General features: G+C 38.8%; 1 protein-coding gene across 9 annotated transcripts in view; it reads right to left on the bottom strand.

The window, feature by feature from the left end:
- Positions 1 to 17,491, bottom strand: part of LOC115125001 (alpha-tubulin N-acetyltransferase 1-like) — a 56,145-nt gene that overhangs the window by 33,654 nt on the left and 5,000 nt on the right. For all 9 annotated transcript variants that reach the window (XM_065020160.1, XM_065020161.1, XM_065020159.1 and 6 more), the window contains exons 2-4: positions 12,858 to 12,918; positions 12,669 to 12,760; positions 12,004 to 12,061 (exon numbers count right to left, since the gene is read on the bottom strand). In XM_065020160.1, the coding sequence (XP_064876232.1) occupies positions 12,004 to 12,061; positions 12,669 to 12,760; positions 12,858 to 12,918 (211 nt within the window). The remainder of the gene's footprint in view (positions 1 to 12,003; positions 12,062 to 12,668; positions 12,761 to 12,857; positions 12,919 to 17,491) is intronic.

Genomic DNA, 17,491 nt, shown 5'->3' on the forward strand with positions numbered 1-17,491 from the left:
CCTCTAACCCTGGTAAATAGAATGAATAGAACAGTCTTGGAACCTCTAACCCTGGTAAATAGAATGAATAGAACAGTCTTGGAACCTCTAACCCTGGTAAATAGAATGAATAGAACAGTCTTGGAACCTCTAACCCTGGTAAATAGAATGAATAGAACAGTCTTGGAACCTCTAACCCTGGTAAATAGAATGAATAGAACAGTCTTGGAACCTCTAACCCTGGTAAATAGAATGAATAGAACAGTCTTGGAACCTCTAACCCTGGTAAATAGAATGAATAGAACAGTCTTGGAACCTCTAACCCTGGTAAATAGAATGAATAGAACAGTCTTGGAACCTCTAACCCTGGTAAATAGAATGAATAGAACAGTCTTGGAACCTCTAACCCTGGTAAATAGAATGAATAGAACAGTCTTGGAACCTCTAACCCTGGTAAATAGAATGAATAGAACAGTCTTGGAACCTCTAACCCTGGTAAATAGAATGAATAGAACAGTCTTGGAACCTCTAACCCTGGTAAATAGAATGAATAGAACAGTCTTGGAACCTCTAACCCTGGTAAATAGAATGAATAGAACAGTCTTGGAACCTCTAACCCTGGTAAATAGAATGAATAGAACAGTCTTGGAACCTCTAACCCTGGTAAATAGAATGAATAGAACAGTCTTGGAACCTCTAACCCTGGTAAATAGAATGAATAGAACAGTCTTGGAACCTCTAACCCTGGTAAATAGAATGAATAGAACAGTCTTGGAACCTGTAACCCTGGTAATATGACTGGTAGACAGAATGAATAGAACCTGTAACCCTGTTAATATGACTGGTAAACAGAATGAATAGAACCTCTAACCCTGGTAATATGACTGGTAAATAGAATGAATAGAACCTCTAACCCTGGTAATATGACTAGTAAATAGAATTAATAGAACCTGTAACCCTGGTAAATAGAATGAATAGAACCTGTAACCCTGGTAATATGACTGGTAAATAGAATGAATATAACCTGTAACCCTGGTAATATGACTGGTAAATAGAATGAATAGAACCTCTAACCCTGGTAATATGACTGGTAAATAGAATAAATAGAACCTGTAACCCTGGTAATATGACTGGTAAATAGAATGAATAGAACCTGTAACCCTGGTAACATGACTGGTAAATAGAATGAATAGAACCTCTAACCCTGGTAAATAGAATGAATAGAACCTCTAACCCTGGTAATATGACTGGTAAATAGAACCTCTAACCCTGGTAAATAGAATGAATAGAACCTGTAACCCTGGTAATATGACTGGTAAATAGAATGAATAGAACCTCTAACCCTGGTAATATGACTGGTGAATAGAATGAATAGAACCTGTAACCCTGGTAATATGACTGGTAAATAGAATGAATAGAACCTCTAACCCTGGTAATATGACTGGTAAATAGAATGAATAGAACCTGTAACCCTGGTAATATGACTGGTAAATAGAATGAATAGAACCTCTAACCCTGGTAAATAGAATGAATAGAACCTCTAACCCTGGTAATATGACTGGTAAATAGAATGAATAGAACCTCTAACCCTGGTAAATAGAATGAATAGAACCTCTAACCCTGGTAATATGACTGGTAAATAGAATGAATAGAACCTATAACCCTGGTAATATGACTGGTAAATAGAATGAATAGAACCTCTAACCCTGGTAATATGACTGGTAAATAGAATGAATAGAACCTCTAACCCTGGTAATATGACTGGTAAATAGAATGAATAGAACCTCTAACCCTGGTAATATGACTGGTAAATAGAATGAATAGAACCTCTAACCCTGGTAATATGACTGGTAAATAGAATGAATAGAACCTCTAACCCTGGTAATATGACTGGTAAATAGAATGAATAGAACCTCTAACCCTGGTAATATGACTGGTAAATAGTATGAATAGAACCTCTAACCCTGGTAATATGACTGGTAAATAGAATGAATAGAACCTCTAATAGTCTAATGATTGAGTATTGTAACAGTCTAATGATTGATGTATTGTAACAGTCTAATGATTGATGTATTGTAACAGTCTGTAATGATTGATGTATTGTAACAGTCTAATGATTGATGTATTGTAACAGTCTGTAATGATTGATGTATTGTAACAGTCTGTAATATTGATGATTGTGTCTGTAATGATTGATTGTAACAGTCTGTAATGATTGATGTATTGTAACAGTGATTGATGTATTGTAACAGATTGATGTATTGTAACAGTCTGTAATGATTGATGTATTGTAACAGTCTGTAATGATTGATGTATTGTAACAGTCTAATGATTGATGTATTGTAACAGTCTGTAATGATTGATGTATTGTAACAGTCTGTAATGATTGATGTATTGTAACAGTCTAATGATTGATGTATTGTAACAGTCTGTAATGATTGATGTATTGTAACAGTCTAATGATTGATGTATTGTAACAGTAACAGTCTAACAGTCTGTAATGATTGATGATTTGATGTAACAGTCTAATGATTGATGTATTGTAACAGTCTAATGATTGATGTATTGTAACAGTCTGTAATGATTGATGTATTGTAACAGTCTAATCATTGATGTGTTGTAACAGTCTGTAATGATTGATGTATTGTAACAGAGTCTAATCATTGATATTGTAACAGTCTGTAATGATTGATATAACAGTCTAATGATTGATGTATTGTAACAGTCTGTAATGATTGATATAGTCTCTAATATAACAGTCTGTAATGATTGATGTATAACAGTCTGTAATGATTATGTATTGTAACAGTCTAATGATTGATGTATTGTAACAGTCTAATATGAACTAACAGTCTGTAATGATTGAAAGTCTACTAACAGTCTAAATTGATGTGTTGTAAACTAATACTAGCCACAGCTAATATAAACTACTACCACAGCTAATATAAACTACAGCCACAGCTAATATAAACTACAGCCACAGCTAATATAAACTACTACCACAGCTAATATAAACTACAGCCACAGCTAATATAAACTACAGCCACAGCTAATATAAACTACTACCACAGCTAATATAAACTACAGCCACAGCTAATATAAACTACTACCACAGCTAATATAAACTACTAGCCACAGCTAATATAAACTACTACCACAGCTAATATAAACTACAGCCACAGCTAATATAAACTACAGCCACAGCTAATATAAACTACAGCCACAGCTAATATAAACTACTACCACAGCTAATAAACACTACAACTAATAAACACTACAACTAATAAACACTACAACTAATAAAACTACAGCCACAGCTAATATAAACTACTACCACAGCTAATAAACACTACAACTAATAAACACTACAACTAATAAACACTACAACTAATAAACACTACAACTAATAAACACTACAACTAATAAACACTACAACTAATAAACACTACAACTAATAAACACTACAACTAATAAACACTACAACTAATAAACACTACAACTAATAAACACTACAACTAATAAACACTACAACTAATAAACACTACAACTAATAAACACTACAACTAATAAACACTACAACTAATAATAAACACTACAACTAATAAACACTACAACTAATAAACACTACAACTAATAAACACTACAACTAATAAACACTACAACTAATAAACACTACAACTAATAAACACTACAACTAATAAACACTACAACTAATAAACACTACAACTAATAAACACTACAACTAATAATACAACTAATAAACAACAACTAATAAACACTACAACTAATAAACACTACAACTAATAAACACTACAACTAATAAACACTACAACTAATAAACACTACAACTAATAAACACTACAACTAATAAACACTACAACTAATAAACACTACAACTAATAAACACTACAACTAATAAACACTACAACTAATAAACACTACAACTAATAAACACTACAACTAATAAAAACACTACAACTAATAAACACTACAACTAATAAACACTACAACTAATAAACACTACAACTAATAAACACTACAACTAATAAACACTACAACTAATAAACACTACAACTAATAAACACTTGCTAATAAACACTACCGCTAATAAACACTACAACTAATAAACACTACAACTAATAAACACTACAACTAATAAACACTACAACTAATAAACACTACAACTAATAAACACTAACATAAACACTACAACTAATAAACACTACAACTAATAAACACTACAACTAATAAACACTACAACTAATAAACACTACAACTAATAAACACTACAACTAATAAACACTACAACTAATAAACACTACAACTAATAAATACAACTAATAAACACTACAACTAATAAACACTACAATAATAAACACTACAACTAATAAACACTACAACTAATATACAACTAATAAACACTACAACTAATAAACACTACAACTAATAAACACTACAACTAATAAAAACACTACAACTAATAAACACTACAACTAATAAACACTACAACTATAAACACTACAACTAATAAACACTACAACTAATAAACACTACAACTAATAAACACTACAACTAATAAACACTACTGCTAATAAACACTACAACTAATAAACACTACAACTAATAAACACTACAACTAATAAACACTACAACTAATAAACACTACAACTAATAAACTACAACTAATAAACACTACAACTAATAAACACTACAACTAATAAACACTACAACTAATAAACACTACCGCTAATAAACACTACAACTAATAAACACTACAACTAATAAACACTACAACTAATAAACACTACAACTAATACTAATACAACTAATAAACACCACAGCTAATATAAAACTACAACTAATAAACACTACAACTAATAAACACTACAACTAATAAACACTACAACTAATAAAACAACTAAACACTACTAATAAACACTACAGCTAATAAACACTACAACTAATAAACACTACAACTAATAAACACTACAACTAATAAACACTACAACTAATAAAGCTACAATAATAAAACTACAACTAATAAACACTACAGCTAATAAACACTAAACTAATAAACACTACAACTAATAAACACTACAACTAATAAACACTACAACTAATAAACACTACAACTAATAAACACTACAACTAATAAACACTACAACTAATAAACACTACAACTAATAAACACTACAACTAATAAACACTACAACTAATAAACACTACAACTAATAAACACTACAACTAATAAACACTACAACTAATAAACACTACAACTAATAAACACTACAACTAATAAACACTACAACTAATAAACACTACAACTAATAAACACTACAACTAATAAACACTACAACTAATAAACACTACAACTAATAAACACTACAACTAATAAACACTACAACTAATAAACACTACAACTAATAAACACTACAACTAATAAACACTACAACTAATAAACACTACAACTAATAAACACTACAACTAATAAACACTACAACTAATAAACACTACAACTAATAAACACTACAACTAATAAACACTACAACTAATAAACACTACAACTAATAAACACTACAACTAATAAACACTACAACTAATAAACACTACAACTAATAAACACTACAACTAATAAACACTACAACTAATAAACACTACAACTAATAAAACACTACAACTAATAAACACTACAACTAATAAACACTACAACTAATAAACACTACTGCTAATAAACACTACAACTAATAAACACTACACACTACAATAAAACACTACAACTAATAAACACTAGCTAATAAACACTACAACTAATAAACACTACAACTAATAAACACTACAACTAATAAACACTACAACTAATAAACACTACAACTAATAAACACTACAACTAATAAACACTACAACTAATAAACACTACAACTAATAAACACTACAACTAATAAACACTACAACTAATAAACACTACAACTAATAAACACTACAACTAATAAACACTACAACTAATAAACACTACAACTAATAAACACTACAACTAATAAACACTACAACTAATAAACACTACAACTAATAAACACTACAACTAATAAACACTACAACTAATAAACACTACAACTAATAAACACTACAACTAATAAACACTACAACTAATAAACACTACAACTAATAAACACTACAACTAATAAACACTACAACTAATAAACACTACAACTAATAAACACTACAACTAATAAACACTACAACTAATAAACACTACAACTAATAAACACTACAACTAATAAACACTACAACTAATAAACACTACAACTAATAAACACTACAACTAATAAACACTACAACTAATAAACACTACAACTAATAAACACTACAACTAATAAACACTACAACTAATAAACACTACAACTAATAAACACTACAACTAATAAACACTACAACTAATAAACACTACAACTAATAAACACTACAACTAATAAACACTACAACTAATAAACACTACAACTAATAAACACTACAACTAATAAACACTACAACTAATAAACACTACAACTAATAAACACTACAACTAATAAACACTACAACTAATAAACACTACAACTAATAAACACTACAACTAATAAACACTACAACTAATAAACACTACAACTAATAAACACTACAACTAATAAACACTACAACTAATATACAACTAAACACTACAACTAATAAACACTACAACTAATAAACTACAACTAATAAACACTACAACTAATAAACACTACAACTAATAAACACTACAACTAATAAACACTACAACTAATAAACACTACAACTAATAAACACTACAACTAATAAACACTACAACTAATAAACACTACAACTAATAAACACTACAACTAATAAACACTACAACTAATAAACACTACAACTAATAAACACTACAACTAATAAACACTACAACTAATAAACACTACAACTAATAAACACTACAACTAATAAACACTACAACTAATAAACACTACAACTAATAAACACTACAACTAATAAACACTACAACTAATAAACACTACAACTAATAAACACTACAACTAATAAACACTACAACTAATAAACACTACAACTAATAAACACTACAACTAATAAACACTACAACTAATAAACAATACCGCTCCAGCTAATAAACTACAACTAATAACAAGATGACACAAACAATGGGATTTGTTAGCCTTTTCATGCCCTGCCTCCTCTCCATTTACTGATATCTGAACAAGAGAGCCTCATCGAAATTACAACAAGTGGTTCTGTGAAAAATGAATTTAAATCAGAAGCCACTGACAGATTTCTGGATTGGGCTGTGCTCAGAGTTTCTTGCCTTGACAAATCACTCTGTTAAGACACTGATGCCCTTTGCAACCACGTACTTATGTGAGAGTGGATTCTCGAACCTCACAAGCATGAAAACTAAATACAGGCACAGACTGTGTGTGGAAAATGATTTAAGACTGAGACTCTCTCCAATACAACCCAACATTGCAGAGTTATATGCATCCTTTCAAGCAAACCCTTCTCATTAACCTGTGGTGAGTTATTCACAATTTTTGATGAACAAATAAGATTTTATAAGGAAGATATATTATTATTTGTGCCCTGGTCCTAAAAGAGCTCGTTGTCACTTCCCACGAGCCGGTTTGTGACAAAAACTCACACTCATTCTTATGTTTAATAAATGTATTGTATAGTGTGTGTGTGGCAGGCTTACAATGATGGCAAAAAACAACATTTGAGAGTCCGCTGCCCCTGGTACCACTGTGCTAGAGGTATTACCATTAGTAGACCACTTTATACATGTGGGTTCCAGTCCATCTAGACCTGCTCCTGGTACCACTGTGCTAGAGGTATTACCATTAGTAGACCACTTTATACATGTGGGTTCCAGTCCATCTAGACCTGCTCCTGGTACCACTGTGCTAGAGGTATTACCATTAGTAGACCACTTTATACATGTGGGTTCCAGTCCATCTAGACCTGCTCCTGTAATTCATTTCATAGAGGAGATGCAGTACAGTGCCTTGCAAAAGTATTCATCCCTCTTGGTGCTTTTCCTATTTTGTTGCATTACAACCTGTAATTGAAATGGATTTTTATTTGGATTTCATGAAATGGACATACACAAAATTGTCCAAATTGGTGAAGTGAAATGAAAAAAAAAATGTTTCAAAAAATTATATATATATATTTTTAAAAAAAAGGAAAAGTGGTGCGTGCATATGTATTCACCCCCTTTGCTATGAAGCCCCTAAATTAGATCTGGTGCAACCAATTACCTTCAGAAGTCACAGAATTAGTTAAATAAAGTCCACCTGTGTGCAATCTAAGTGTCATATGATCTGTCACATGATCTCAGTATTTCTACACCTGTTCTGAAAGGCCCCACAGTCTGCAACACCACTAAGCAAAGGGGCACCACCAAGCATGCGGCACCATGAAGACCAAGGAGCTCTCCAAACAGGTCAGGGACAAAGTTGTGGAGAAGTACAGATCAGGGTTGGATTATGAAAAAATATCAGAAACTTTGAACATCCCGTGGAGCACCATTAAATCCGTTATTTAAAAAATGTAAAGAATATGGCACCACAACAAACCTGCCAAGAGAGGGCCACCCACCAAAACCCTCGGACCAGGCAAGGAGGGCAGTAATCAGAGAGGCAACAAAAAGACCAAAGATAACCCCGAAGGAGCTGCAAAGCTCCACAGCGGAGATTGGAGTATCTGTCCATAGGACCACTTTAAGCCGTACACTCCCCGGAGCTGGACTTTACGGAAGAGTGGCCTGACAAAAGCCATCGCTTAAAGAACGTTTGGTGTGAGAGACTCCCCAAACATATGGAAGAAGATACTCTGGTCAAATGAAACTAAAATGGAGCTTTTTGGCCATCAAGGAAAACACTGTCTGGCGCAAACCCAACACCTCTCATCACCCCGAGAACACCATCCCCACCGTGAAGCATGGTGGTGGCAGCATCATGCTGTGGGGATGTTTTTCCATCTGCGGGGACTGGGAAACTGGTCAGAATTGAAGGAATGATGGATGGCGCTAAATACAGGGAAATTCTTGAGGGAAACCGGTTTCAGTCTTCTAGAGATTTGAGACTGGGACGGAGGTTCACCTTCCAGCAGGACAATGACCCTAAGCATACTGCTAAAGCAACACTCAAGTGGTTAAAGGGGGAAACATTTAAATGTCTTGAAATGGCCTAGTCAAAGCCCAGACCTCAATCCAATTGAGAATCTGTGGTATGACTTAAAGATTGCTGTACACCAGAGGAACCCATCCAACTTGAAGGAGCTGGAGCAGTTTTCCATTGAAGAATGGGCAGAAATCCCAGTGGCTAGATGTGCCAAGCTTATAGAGACATTCCCCAAGAGACTTGCAGCTGTAATTGCTGAAGAAGGTGTCTTTAAAAAGTATTGACTTTGGGGGAGTGAATAGTTATGCACGCTCAAGTTCAGTTTTTTTGTCGTGTTTGTTTCACAAAAAAATACTTTGCATCTTCAAAGTGGTAGGCATGTTGTGTAAATCAAATTATACAACCCCCCCAAAAAAAAATAATATATTTTAATTCCAGGTTTTAAGGCAACAAAATAGGAAAAACGCCAAGGGGGGGGTGAATACTTTCACAAGCCACTGTATTTACTTGGCTTAATCTTTCTTAATCTTTCTAAAGTGAGATGTCTGATTTGAGGTGTTGGTCTCCTCAGAAAGTATTCTGACTGATTCCACATTTTGTTGCAGCCTGAACTGAAAATGGATTTTTTTTTTAAAATAATAAAAGCTTTTGCAAATGTATTAAAAATGAAATACAGAAGTATCTCATTTACACAAGTATTCACACCGCAAGTCAATACATGTTTAAATCACCTGGCAGCAATTACAGCTGTGAGTCCATAACACTACAAAATGTGTGTAAAGCCAAGGGGTGTGACTACTTCCTGAAGGAACTGTATACCCAGCATTGATGGAATTGTGGGTGAAATGATTATCTAATGTAACATATTGATGTAATAGATTAAAACATCAGCTATATCTGCCGGTTCTTAAATGAACACGGTCGTTTAGGATTATTCCCTGAATAGGTTGATTATTTGAACGTATTTAAAAGTTATTTGTGGATTTCTTTTCTTTTTTTTTTTGTAAGACTATCTATAGGAGCTGTGTTTGCCGGTTTCTGTGTTGTCAGTCAAGGCTTGTTTTGTACACTAGAGGGCACTATATGTTGGGGTCATGGGTCACTGGTCGTGTGTGTGTGTGTGTGTGTGTGTGTGTGTGTGTGTGTGTATATAGGAAGGGTTTAGCACAGGTGAGAGGAGAGCACATGCAGTTGTTACCGTATCACAGACACAGCTTATAGAATGCACCTTTTCTATGGGAAGATGTGCTTTGGAGCTATTTATATTTTATATACGCAATAAATGGGAAATTCACCTGAAAAGAGTAACGTTTGGAAAGCTGATTCTTGTGGCTGTGTTATGGACAGCTCTCTCCTGTGCCAGTGGCTTTTCATAGGACAATCACCACTACATTATCTTTGCCAGTTTATGGATATCAAGTCCTCAATATTGACATTTTTACATTGTCTTAAATAAATCAATCATTTGCGTGGTGCTTTAGGTATGTTAATTTTCTATACACAGTAGATGATGGAATGATCACTGAAGCAGTCTGGAGGAACAGCTGAATTTAGAATCCTGACAGGACGTGTCACCAAGAGCCAACAGAGGCAAAGTCCCATTAGACATTTGTTGGTTGATTCTCGTTGGTTCTTCAATTAATTGAGTAAAATACATATTTTCAGTCGTTTTTCTATCCTTAGCAGAGGATTTATCTTATTAAAGTCACCTAAAATAATACAATCATTTGACCAATGCATTGAATTAATTAACCACAACGGTGGTGACAATACTGTAGTGGTGTCTACTAGGGCTATGGTTATGTTATGTGTTTTCTGAGTATTTAGCTCAAATTCACTGATTGTGTTTATTTTTCAGTTTGAAGGTAACCTTTCTGTACTGATACAATCCCAGTCATTCCAAATGTGGAAGCTTGTCCCTTGTAGAGATAAACGATTTGTTATTTCTGAACGTTCGCTTGACCTGCTAGTCAGTCCAAAGTGGACATATTTGTATGCCTGGCAATCAACAAATGTACATTGTTTAAAACACATGTTTACAAGTCTAATTTCTGGCAGCTGCAATAAGTCTCCTACGCAGAACGAGACGTGAATGAGAGGCTTGTAGAATCTTGACTCTTTCATGTTTTCAGTTGATAGTTCGCCGGTAGGGAGTCCTGCGTGCTCGGGGCATTACCGACTCAAATGACAGCCTCAAATGTACTAAATGAGTCAAAAGATTAGTTATTTTGACTGAACGATTGGAAAAGAAGGGAGTCAGGAAAAAGAGAAACTTACATCACTAGTCCCTTGTTGAATAGTGGCACAAAGGGTCATGGGATATTAGAATCCTTGTCTTAACCTGTATATTATTAACCTAGATCTATTGCTGCCTGGTATTGTGATGCAATCATTTCCATGGTAATGTAGAATGTTCATTTAAAATGATCATGCAATGGAATGCATTTCAGTTGAATCAACAAATCAAATCACAGCACATATTTTAATTCCTGCTTTGTTCCTATGGGTGTACTTGCAATGACCGCCAGCCCACCCATTATGCCATCATTGACTTGAATGGGGACGCCAATTCTATTAATTATATTTCTATGGCAGCACATGCTCCAATCAGAAGTGGAGGACATATGCTTATTAGTTTTGCTATTCGAACAGTTATTATGGTAACCGTGATCATTCGGCTGGCCAATTGCCATCATCCAAAATTCCAAGACTGTCACAGTCCTACACTTGAATGAACTGATCACTCTTACTGAGTAAACGTTGCAAAAAGGCAACACACTTTTGCGTTAATAGAAACAAAAATGTTTGCCTGTGTTGCATCACATACATTGTGGAAAAACCAAATGAAGAAAGTGGGACTCACAAGCAGAAATAACTTCTTATAGCCAACCTTCAGAAACCCCACCGCAAGTCCCCTTCCTCTGTGTGCGTGGGGGGAGGGGGAAGAGAGAGAGAGAGAGAGAGAGAGAGAGAGAGAGAGAGTCAAGCTGCTACATTGGAAGCAAGAGGAAGGCAGAAGTCATAAAATGACTCACTTAGTTTTCCATTGGAGTGAATTCCACTGAGAGAAAGCAGAAGTAGTAAACAGGTAGTGTTGGTTTCAGCACCATACCGTTTATCTACTAACTGCACCCTCTTCGTCACCTCACAACTCATTACAGAAACAAGGAAGGAAAGAAAGGAAAGCATTCTGTGACAGTAGTGGACATGCCAAGGTGGCCTTGAAAAGCTCTTGCTACTGTATCAGTGAACATTAGCTCATTCTTGAAACGACTTCCAAAAGAGAGGTCTGAACAGAAACAGATGTGCATGCATGTTCTGTTGTCGGATTCTGTTTGAATGCTGGACAAAATGTCCTCAATAGTAGATGATTACGTTTTTCTAATGCAATCTGTGATGGGGAATGAGGCTTTAGGAGGCTTTTTCCCATTCTAGTAATGGTATTTCTATGTTCCAGAAGAGGATAGAAACAGAGAGCTGTGCATGCATGTTCTGTGATGAGTGAGGTAGGTAGGTAGGTAGGTGTACCCATTGCTTTCTCCGTCCTTAAGCAGGTAGAGATGGTGCTTGTTGGTCTGCAGCTTGGATGCACTTGTGATTGGGGCTGTCAAGTATTGGGCCTGGGGAAAGACAATAGAGTGAATGAAACCAGAGCCTACGGCAACACAAATAGGACACAGCACGAACCCAACCACCCACAGTAGCTTGGCTACACACCTTGGCTGAGGCTCTTCCAAGTTCATCAATGACCGCTGCAATTTGGGGTTGGGGATCTGACCTACATTAAAGAATTTTCAAAAAAGAAAAAGAGGAGAAATGTGAAGAGAGGAGATGGGGAGGTTTGATTCATTTCATACTGTAACAGCAAACCAATCAGGGACAGGTTTCCACACAGCGATGGAACTTTAGGCTTCCGAGTGCTTTAACACTTCCAACAACGGCCGAAGACGTAACATGCTTTTCCCCAAAAACACCAAGCAGGGAGAACAGTCACTAACTGTGTCGTTGAGGCGTGTGTTGATACTGATTGGAGCGAAAGAAAAAAGGCATCGCTGCTCTCAGATCAGCATTCTCCATTCTAAGTATTACCTTAACCTGTTAGGGAGGCTCTCAGATCAGCATTCTCCAATCTAAGTATTACCTTAACATTAGAATTATTCCACCTAGTGGCTGCACATATTGAGGCGGATTATTATAATGCTTATCCAACAATCATACCCCAGCTGTTAGAGCAGGTCCTTTAAAACTCTAGGCGCCGTTCTGCCTTCTCCCTACTGCCATTCTGACTTCTCCCTACTGCCTTCTCCCTACTGACATTCTGCCTTCTCCCTACTGACATTCTGCCTTCTCCCTACTGACATTCTGCCTTCTCCCTACTGACATTCTGCCTTCTCCCTACTGCCTTCTCCCTACTGACATTCTGCCTTCTCCCTACTGACATTCTGCCTTCTCCCTACTGCCATTCTGCCTTCTCCCATTCTGCCTTCTCCCATTCTGCCTTCTCATACTGCCATTCTGCCTTCTCCCATTCTGCCTTCTCCCTACTGCCATTCTGCCTTCTCCCTACTGCCATTCTGCCTTCTCCCTACTGCCATTCTGCCTTCTCCCTACTGCCATTATGCCTTCTCCCTACTGCCATTCTGCCTTCTCCCTACTGCCATTCTGCCTTCTCCCTACTGCCATTCTGCCTTCTCCCATTCTGCCTTCTCCCTACTGCCATTCTGCCTTCTCCCTACTGACATTCTGCCTTCCCCCTACTGACATTCTGCCTTCTCCCTACTGATATTCTGCCTTCTCCCTACTGACATTCTGCCTTCTCCCTACTGACATTCTGCCTTCTCCCATTCTGCCTTCTACCTACAGCCATTCTGCCTTCTCCCTACTGCCATTCTGCCTTCTCCCTACTGACATTATGCATTCTCCCTACTGCCATTCTGCCTTCTCCCTACTGCCATTCTGCCTTCTCCCTACTGCCATTCTGCCTTCTCCCTACTGCCATTCTGCCTTCTCCCTACTGACATTCTGCCTTCTCCCATTCTGCCTTCTCCCTACTGCCATTCTGCCTTCTCCCTACTGACATTCTGCCTTCCCCCTACTGACATTCTGCCTTCTCCCTACTGATATTCTGCCTTCTCCCTACTGACATTCTGCCTTCTCCCTACTGACATTCTGCCTTCTCCCATTCTGCCTTCTACCTACAGCCATTCTGCCTTCTCCCTACTGCCATTCTGCCTTCTCCCTACTGACATTCTGCCTTCTCCCTACTGATATTCTGCCTTCTCCCTACTGACATTCTGCCTTCTCCCTACTGACATTATGCCTTCTCCCATTCTGCCTTCTACCTACAGCCATTCTGCCTTCTGCCTTCTCCCTACTGCCTTCTCCCTACTGACATTCTGCCTTCTCCCTACTGACATTCTGCCTTCTCCCTACTGACATTCTGCCTTCTCCCTACTGACATTCTGCCTTCTCCCTACTTCCATTCTGCCTTCTCCCTACTGACATTCTGCCTTCTCCCTACTGACATTCTGCCTTCTCCCATTCTGCCTTCTCCCTACAGCCATTCTGCCTTCTCCCTACAGCCATTCTGCCTTCTCCCTACTGACATTCTGCCGTCTCCCTACTGACATTCTGCCTTCTCCCTATTGACATGACATTCTGCCTTCTCCCTACTGCCATTCTGCCTTCTCCCTACTGCCATTCTGCCTTCTCCCTACTGCCATTCTGCCTTCCCCCATTCTGCCTTCTCCCTACTGACATTCTGCCTTCTCCCTACTGACATTCTGCCTTCTCCCTACTGCCATTCTGCCTTCTCCCTACTGCCATTCTGCCTTCTCCCTACTGCCATTCTGCCTTCTCCCTACTGCCATTCTGCCTTCTCCCTACTCCCATTCTGCCTTCTCCCTACTGCCATTCTGCCTTCTCCCTACTGCCATTCTGCCTTCTCCCTACTGACATTCTGCCTTCTCCCTACTGACATTCTGCCTTCTCCCATTCTGCCTTCTCCCTACTGCCATTCTGCCTTCTCCCTACTGACATTCTGCCTTCTCCCTACTGACATTCTGCCTTCTCCCTACTGCCATTCTGCCTTCTCCCTACTGCCATTCTGCCTTCTCCCTACTGCCTTCTCCCTACTGCCATTCTGCCTTCTCCCTACTGACATTCTGCCTTCTCCCTACTGCCATTCTGCCTTCTCCCTACTGACATTCTGCCTTCTCCCATTCTGCCTTCTCCCTACTGCCATTCTGCCTTCTCCCTACTGCCATTCTGCCTTTTCCCTACTGCCATTCTGCCTTCTCCCTACTGACATTCTGCCTTCTCCCTACTGCCATTCTGACTTCTCCCATTCTGCCTTCTCCCTACTGCCATTCTGCCTTCTCCCTACTGACATTCTGCCTTCCCCCTACTGACATTCTGCCTTCTCCCTACTGATATTCTGCCTTCTCCCTACTGACATTCTGCCTTCTCCCTACTGACATTCTGCCTTCTCCCATTCTGCCTTCTACCTACAGCCATTCTGCCTTCTCCCTACTGCCATTCTGCCTTCTCCCTACTGACATTATGCATTCTCCCTACTGCCATTCTGCCTTCTCCCTACTGCCATTCTGCCTTCTCCCTACTGCCATTCTGCCTTCTCCCTTCTCCCTACTGCCATTCTGCCTTCTCCCTACTGACATTCTGCCTTCTCCCATTCTGCCTTCTCCCTACTGCCATTCTGCCTTCTCCCTACTGACATTCTGCCTTCCCCCTACTGACATTCTGCCTTCTCCCTACTGATATTCTGCCTTCTCCCTACTGACATTCTGCCTTCTCCCTACTGACATTCTGCCTTCTCCCTACTGACATTCTGCCTTCTCCCATTCTGCCTTCTACCTACAGCCATTCTGCCTTCTCCCTACTGCCATTCTGCCTTCTCCCTACTGACATTCTGCCTTCTCCCTACTGATATTCTGCCTTCTCCCTACTGACATTCTGCCTTCTCCCTACTGACATTATGCCTTCTCCCATTCTGCCTTCTACCTACAGCCATTCTGCCTTCTGCCTTCTCCCTACTGCCTTCTCCCTACTGACATTCTGCCTTCTCCCTACTGACATTCTGCCTTCTCCCTACTTCCATTCTGCCTTCTCCCTACTGACATTCTGCCTTCTCCCTACTGACATTCTGCCTTCTCCCATTCTGCCTTCTCCCTACAGCCATTCTGCCTTCTCCCTACAGCCATTCTGCCTTCTCCCTACTGACATTCTGCCGTCTCCCTACTGACATTCTGCCTTCTCCCTATTGACATGACATTCTGCCTTCTCCCTACTGCCATTCTGCCTTCTCCCTACTGCCATTCTGCCTTCTCCCTACAGCCATTCTGCCTTCTCCCTACTGACATTCTGCCGTCTCCCTACTGACATTCTGCCTTCTCCCTATTGACATGACATTCTGCCTTCTCCCTACTGACATTCTGCCTTCTCCCTACTGCCATTCTGCCGTCAGCCATTCTGCCTTCTCCCTACAGCCGTCTCCCTACAGCCGTCAGCCATTCTGCCTTCTCCCTACAGCCGTCAGCCATTCTGCCTTCTCCCTACAGCCGTCAGCCATTCTGCCGTCAGCCATTCCGCCGTCAGCCATTCTGCCTTCTCCCTACAGCCATTCCGCTTTCTCCCTACAGCCGTCAGCCATTCTGCCTTCTCCCTACAGCCGTCAGCCATTCCGCTTTCTCCCTACAGCCGTCAGCCATTCTGCCTTCCCCGTACAGCCGTCAGCCATTCCGCCTTCTCCCTACAGCCGGCAGCCATTCTGCCGTCTCCCTACTGCCTTCAGCCATTCTGCCATCTCCCTACAGCCATCAGCCATTCCGCCATCCCCCTACTGCCTTCAGCCATTCTGCCGTCTCCCTAATGCCTTCAGCCATTCTGCCTTCTCCCTACAGCCGTCAGCCATTCTGCCGTCTCCCTACAGCCGTCAGCCATTCTGCCCACTCCCTACAGCCGTCACCTATTCCACAGTCCCGCAGACCATGTGTAACCACGCCACCCCAGAACCTTGAAATTCGGCTTCTTCACCTGCGGGATCGCCTGAGACCAACCACCCGGACAGATGGTTAAACTGAGGAATATTTGTCTGTAATAAAGCTTTTTTGTGGGGAAAAACTCATTTTGAATGGCGGGGCCTGGCTCCCAAGTGGGTGGGCCTATGCCCTCCCAGGGCCACCCTTGACTGCGCCCCTGCCCATTCATGTGAAATCCATAGATTAGGGTCTAATGAATATATTTCAATGATCTGATTTCATATATGAACTGTAACTCAGTAAAATCGTTGAAAATGTTGCGTATATATACACGGGAGAAGGCCTTTGGAAAGC

Source organism: Oncorhynchus nerka, linkage group LG7, assembly GCF_034236695.1.
Source record: "Oncorhynchus nerka isolate Pitt River linkage group LG7, Oner_Uvic_2.0, whole genome shotgun sequence".
Taxonomy (NCBI): Eukaryota; Metazoa; Chordata; class Actinopteri; order Salmoniformes; family Salmonidae; genus Oncorhynchus; species Oncorhynchus nerka.